Source organism: Molothrus aeneus, unplaced genomic scaffold (genome assembly GCF_037042795.1).
Source record: "Molothrus aeneus isolate 106 unplaced genomic scaffold, BPBGC_Maene_1.0 scaffold_19a, whole genome shotgun sequence".
Classification (NCBI taxonomy): Eukaryota; Metazoa; Chordata; class Aves; order Passeriformes; family Icteridae; genus Molothrus; species Molothrus aeneus.
In genome coordinates this window covers 1,630,222-1,636,697 of record NW_027098863.1, presented here as the reverse complement: position 1 = coordinate 1,636,697, position 6,476 = coordinate 1,630,222, and the positions used below count along the sequence as shown (strand labels likewise).

Below are 6,476 nucleotides of genomic sequence, written 5' to 3'. Positions count from 1 at the left end.
GATGCCTATAGCCCAAACCTTAGAGGGGCTAAGACATAAAAGGGCAATTCCTCAAACTACCACCCTGGATTTCAGAATCCATAATATTAATCCTGGGCATTGGGTGATGATTAAGCCATGGAGAGATCAGCCTCTCACTCCTCAGTGGGAAGGTCACTTTCAGGCACTGCTCACCACCGAATCGGCCGTGCGAGCTGCAGAGCGGGGATGGACTCATGGCAACAGAGTCAAAGGCCCAGGAGAAGAACCAAAGAGTGGACTGTAACATCCAGGCTGGGTGAAACGAGATTGACTCTCAAACAGAGACTGAGAGACAACCAGGAAAACACCAAGACACCCAAAAAGCAGAGTCAAGCTTCCACCAGCCAGCTCGAGAACTGTCTTCCTGTTTTAATAGGTGAGAATTACCAGCAGCTGTTGAGGGGAAGTACACAAGGGACTGTAAAAGGTAATGGGACAGCTTCTTTAAGAAAATAAGACAAAGGAAGGAGGGCAAGGCCGGGTTGGCCCCTTTGTTTGCTACCAAGAAGGCTCCGTAGCCCTGCTGTGGGTAGCAACCCCGTAGGCATGGTAAGGTAGGGACAAAAGGCCATTCCAGACCTCTGTAATTCCTCAGTTGTCTTTTAATTCAACAGGGACTGGAGGGCAGGACCGAGTTGTCCTCTGTGCTCACCCCTAAGATACACCAACTATGGGTAGCAGCCACAGAGGCACGGTAGATGGGAGTCAAAGCCATCCTGGACCTCTGGGACGCCCTTTTGTCCATTCCAAATAGGTGTGTCTAAAGAAAACCTGTCTTTTCTTTTTTTCTCCTGTTCCTACTGTTCTTGCCCCCATCAACAGATGCTCGTATGACTCATTCAAAAGAGAGAGAAAATTTTTGACTCAATTGTTTGAACAAAATGACTTACAGAAAAAGGGGGTTTGTTATAGATGAGTAATTCTATGGTTGACTCTCACAATTAAGGGGTGAATATTAAATATATGTTATGAGAAGTTTTGTAGATGTACAGTTATCCTTCCCCTCCCCCTTGCATTGCTATCACAGGATGGCCTCAGTAGTTGGGGCATTTGGGAGGGTTGGCTTGTTCCTATGACAGCACCTGACCTCCAATCAAGGTGTGAGACAGTGATCTCCACCACTGGACAGTGAAGAAGGAGTTGATTGACAAGACTTTGGGAGGGGCTGGAGGTATAAAAGACAGAACATCCATTTTGTAGATGAGCACATGGTGACTGAATCCTTTGCTCCCGATGTGGTATCCTTTTCTTTCTTGATTCAGTCTTCTGTTGTATCTTGATAAGGTCTTAATAAAGCATTTAAACTTTTAAAAGTAAAAATCATTTCTCACATGAGGTTGGGGAATGTGGGGCAAGGTTGTCCACACTGGGTCAGCCCTCAAGATACAACTTCACTGACCTGGCCAGACCTCCTTAGGAGAGACCCTGGATCAATATCAATCACAGAATGCTGCAACCACCTGTTGTATAATCAGAACAGCAAAAAAAGACACCCTTTAAGATAGTAATACATATTTCTTAAGAGGTCTCTCTAATATTTCTCCATAACTGTAAAAGGAAATCTTCCTGATGAACTGCTCCAGACCAGAGGAAATCAAGGCAGAGCCATGGTTTGTCAGGACTTGCTTGATCCTAATGAGCCCTGAGGTGCATTTGGAGCTGAGTCTGGAACCTCAGGGCCTGAGAGGAGATTGCACAAACCTTGCCAGGAGTCAAAGTACGAGGAAAAACTCAAAGTGTCTCAAAGCATGATTGGGTCCCACTGAGGTCCATCCCAACCGAAGCTCCTCATGGACTGCTTGGAGAACTGGAGGCCAGGATGGCACAAAAACTTCTCAGAGACTCAGTGTAGAAAGGAAAATCCGAAGTACCTTAAAAATCTTGAGCATCTCAAAGCATTAATAAGCCCCACTGAGTGTCAGTACAAAGCTCTCCAGGGACTCGTTAAAGCAGATAATTGGGGCCATGATTCCACAAACCTCTCACAGAGTCTGGATCAAAAGGGAAACACCAAGTACCTTCAAATAACTGAAGTACCTTGAAGCATTAATGAGCTCCACTGAGTGTTGTTACTGACAAAGCCTCTCCAGGGACTAATTACAGCAGATAATTGGAGGCCAGGATTGCACAAACCTCTCAGAGTCTCCAAGGAAAAAGGCAAACCCAAAGTCCTTTGAAAAACCTGCAGTCCCTGCAGGGAGCATGAAGGAGCCCCCAGGGCCATTGCTGAGCAAGGCTCCCCGGGGACTCCTTCCAGCAGATCCTTGAGGCCACTGGGATGTGGGCTAGGGGGGGATGCTGAGGGCAGCACAAGGGGCTGACAGTGCCCAGCCTGGCTGGGGCTGTGCCAGGAGGCCCCAGGGCCTCAGAACAAGGTGTCTCCTCCCAGCCCTTGGTGGCACAGACCCTGCAGTGGCCCAGGGCACCAAGACTTGGCTTCTCTTTGTCCCCACCTGTCATCACTGCCTGCAGTTCTCTGCTCTGCCTGGGGCCTGGGGACACTTGCTCAGTCGTGTCCCTCTCTGGGACCCATTAAAAGTCCAAGAAAGTTTGGAGTTGGATTCTGCCTTGGAGTTCTGGAGAGGTTTCTTCAGCTCCCTCTCAGGGACTGATGTTCTGGGCCTGAGCACAAAGCCCCAGAGGGGCTCATTCAAGTCCTTGTGCTGTGTCTGTGCTGCTGAGCTGGGCTGGGCTCCTGGCCCAGAGGCAGCTCCTGGTCACCAAGAAGAGCTTCAAAAGCACATTTCTCTTGATGAGCAGCTCTTGTGCCAGCCCAGCAGGGCTGGGGCACTGCCTGCAGCCAGCCCGGGAACAGCACAGAGGCACAGAGAGCTTCAATCAGTCAGGGCTGGGAAGGGGCTGAGAAGTGCCTGGGGCACAATCACTGCCAGCCCTTGGCACAGGAACCTCTGGCTGCAGGACAATGCAGCTGCAGCTCCTGGAGCCATCTCCTGCAGCTGGAACATGCCAATGCCTGCAGAGCCTGTGAGTACATTCTCTGCTTGTCTCTTGTGCAGAGCAGCCAGGGGTGCCCAGGGCTGTCCTGCAGAGCAGGGTCCTGCAGCCCAGGGCACTGTGCTGGGGCAGGGACTCTGCTGCCTGCCAGGGACAGCTCTCAGCCAGCCCTGGCAGCTGCTCCCAGCGCTGGGGGACAAGATCTGGGTGGGGGGAGACAGCTGGTGAGGCTTGGGAGTGTTCTCCTTGTGTGGGGAGGATGCTGCTTTGTTCAGAGCTGCTCCCAGCATGTCCTTTAAGTGCAGAACATGTCCAAGTAAGTTATACAGAGACCACAGCAATGCAGGGACTGGATGAAAGAGGAAATCATGCTTTTTAAATCTATTTTACTGGGTTGTCTCGATAGGAAATTGCACATAGATATTTATCTCTCAGTTCAGGTTTAAAAAAAAAAAACAATCCTCTCAGATGTTTATAAACCAGGCAGTTACAGAAATCAGCACAGAGACCCTTAGAGGCAGCATCAGTGCTGCTTTTCCAGCCTCCTCAGGGTTGCTCTTGTTAGCATTCCAAAACACATAATCACAGAAGTGATTATATGTGGTGCTTTTTATTCAAGAGCTCTGGGAATCAGGGTAGTTTCCACCCAAATCTGATTCTGACCATACATTCAAGGTGAACGTGTTTTATACTCTATCATTACTTAAATTTCATGTTAATTATTAAACTTATATTCATCTATTGTATACACAGATTTCAGCTAAACATAGCTCCCTTTAAATTTCCAACATAGTTTCCCATAATTCTTCCTTTGGTTATATAATAATTATATTTAATTACTAAACAATCTTCACATCTAACAAATATACCTTTTATAATACTGCTTACACAGGTGCAGTGATCTGAGAAAACACAAAGCCCAATATTTTCAAAGACTATTTTTAACATTTTCCAGGGCTCCACTATCAATCTGAAGTTGCCATCAGAGCCTGCAGAGCCAGAGCTGCCCCTGGGCAGTGCCAGAGCTGGGAGGGCTCTGCAGGGCAGAGCTGAGCCCCCAGGGCTGGGCTGGGCTCTGGCAGCACTGGCAGGGCCCAGCCCTGGGCACAGGAAAGCAGCTGCTGGCAGGGACAGCTCCAGGCAGCAGAGCCCTGGGCAGGCAGTGAGGGGAAAGTGCCCCCAGCCTGTGCTGGGATATTTCAAGTCCTCTCCAAACCCAACTATTCCATGATTATTTTCTTACAGATCCCCATGCCAAGGCACCACAAATGTCCAACAGCAGCTCCATCAGGCACTTCCTCCTGCTGGCATTGGCAGACACGCGGCAGCTGCAGCTCCTGCACTTCTGCCTCTTGCTGGGCATCTCCCTGGCTGCCCTCCTGGGCAACGGCCTCATCATCAGCGCCGTAGCCTGCGGCCACCACCTGCACACGCCCATGTTCTTCTTCCTGCTCAACCTGGCCCTCGCTGACCTGGGCTCCATCTGCACCACTGTCCCCAAAGCCATGCACAATTCCCTCTGGGACACCAGCAACATCTCCTACACAGGATGTGCTGCACAGCTCTTTTTCTTACTGTTCTTCATCTCAGCAGAATATTTCCTCCTGACCATCATGTGCTACGACCGCTACGTGTCCATCTGCAAACCCCTGCACTACGGGACCCTCCTGGGCAGCAGAGCTTGTGCCCACATGGCAGCAGCTGCCTGGGCCAGTGCCTTTCTCACTGCTCTCATGCACACGGCCAATACATTTTCCCTGCCCCTGTGCCATGGCAATGCCCTGGGCCAGTTCTTCTGTGAAATACCACAGATCCTCAAGCTCTCCTGCTCACACTCAAACCTCAGGGAATTTGGGCTACTTGTCTTTTCCATCTCTTTAACATGTGGCTGTTTTGTGTTCATTGTTTTCTCCTATGTGCAGATCTTCAGGGCTGTGCTGAGGATCCCCTCTGAGCAGGGACGGCACAAAGCCTTTTCCACCTGCCTCCCTCACCTGGCTGTGGTCTCCCTGTTCCTCAGCACTGGCATATTTTCTGACCTGAAGCCCCCCTCCATCTCCTCTCCATCCCTGGATCTGGCCCTGTCAGTTCTGTACTCGGTGGTGCCTCCAGCCCTGAACCCCCTCATCTACAGCCTGAGGAACCAGGAGCTCAAGGCTGCAGTGTGGAGACTGATGACTGGATGGTTTCGGAAACATTAAAGTGCTGACCAATTTCTGCAAATCACTTGTAATAAAAGTTGTTTTTGATACTTCTTGTTGGTTTCATTTTGGAGGTTCTTTTTCTTTGTTTTACTTTATTAATCTTGTCTGATACTGTTAGATTGGATGTGACCTACACACACATGATTAGGGTCAAAGAAGAAAATGCTTTTATATTTCATGTTCTCTAGTTGATATACTTTTAAGAAAACATCATTTTAAGTCATTGATTACATCACAATAACTTATTATATTAATTAGAACAAAGCTATTAGTATCAATATAATTGGCAAAAGTTTTACAGAAAGTTAATAAGCTATGCATACACATCTACATATGCATCTAGTCTACCTAACAAAAATTTACATGTATCTTTTCTAATCTATTCCCATGCTAATCCTTTTCTTCTTTCTTGCTATGGATACACTCTAAAATCATCAATTGTTATTTCATCTATTAACTCAGCTTTGCTTGTAAGCTAGCTGTCAAGCCTGACTATATGGTCCACAGAGAAATGTTATTGTTTCTGCCATTTCCCCTTTTGTTTCTCTCCACCTTCCCAGTGGCCACAGACTGTGCCAATGAGGGGCTGTGCTCTTGGTGGCTTTAAATGAGCTAAAGGATCTCCCAGCAGAGTTTTCTGCAGAGATGCCCTTTTGTTGCCTTCTCTGGAGCTGCAGCAGCAATGTCTGTGTGCAGAGCTGGGGCAGATCAGTGCTGGCCCAGCAGCTGTGCCCAGCAGCAGCAGCAGCAGCACTAGGTGTTGCCAGTGCTGCTGCCGTGGCCCTGCCCCGCTGCCCTGGTGGCCCTGGTGTTGCTGCAGGGCCTGAGTGCTCTCGGGGCCGGGCACAGCCCTGGGGGTGGCAGTGCCCGGGCTGCAGCAGGGACAGGCCATGTAATATAAATCACCTTTGACAATTCTTTTGGGTTTGTTTGTGGGTTTGTTCTTTTTTTCCCCATGTTTCAGTTTTTTAATATTGTCTACAAAGAAAAGCCATTGGGTTTGCCATTTCTCATTTTGTTTCTCTCCATCTTCCCTGTAGCCACAGATTGTGTCAATGAGGGGCTGCACTACGTGTGGCTTTAAAGGAACTAAAGAATCTCCCAGCAGAGTTTTTTCCAGAGATGCCCTTGTGTTCCCTTCTCTGGAGCTGCAGCAGCAATGTCTGTGTGCAGAGCTGAGGGCAGATCAGTGCTGGCCCAGCAGCTCTGCTCCTGCTGGCCACACCATTCCTGATCCAGGCCAGGAGCCATTGGCCTTCTTGGCCACCTGGGCAAACTGCTGCCTCATGTCCAGCC

At 49.1% G+C, this 6,476-nt stretch overlaps 1 protein-coding gene across 1 annotated transcript; it reads left to right on the top strand.

Moving 5' to 3' along the window:
- The first annotated feature begins 4,228 nt into the window (after nt 1–4,228).
- LOC136569728 (olfactory receptor 14A16-like) lies at nt 4,229–5,177 on the top strand. The gene has a single exon (XM_066570099.1). The coding sequence runs from the start codon at nt 4,245–4,247 to the stop codon at nt 5,175–5,177; it is 933 nt and encodes a 310-aa protein (XP_066426196.1). The 5' UTR covers nt 4,229–4,244.
- The last annotated feature ends 1,299 nt before the right edge of the window (nt 5,178–6,476 follow it).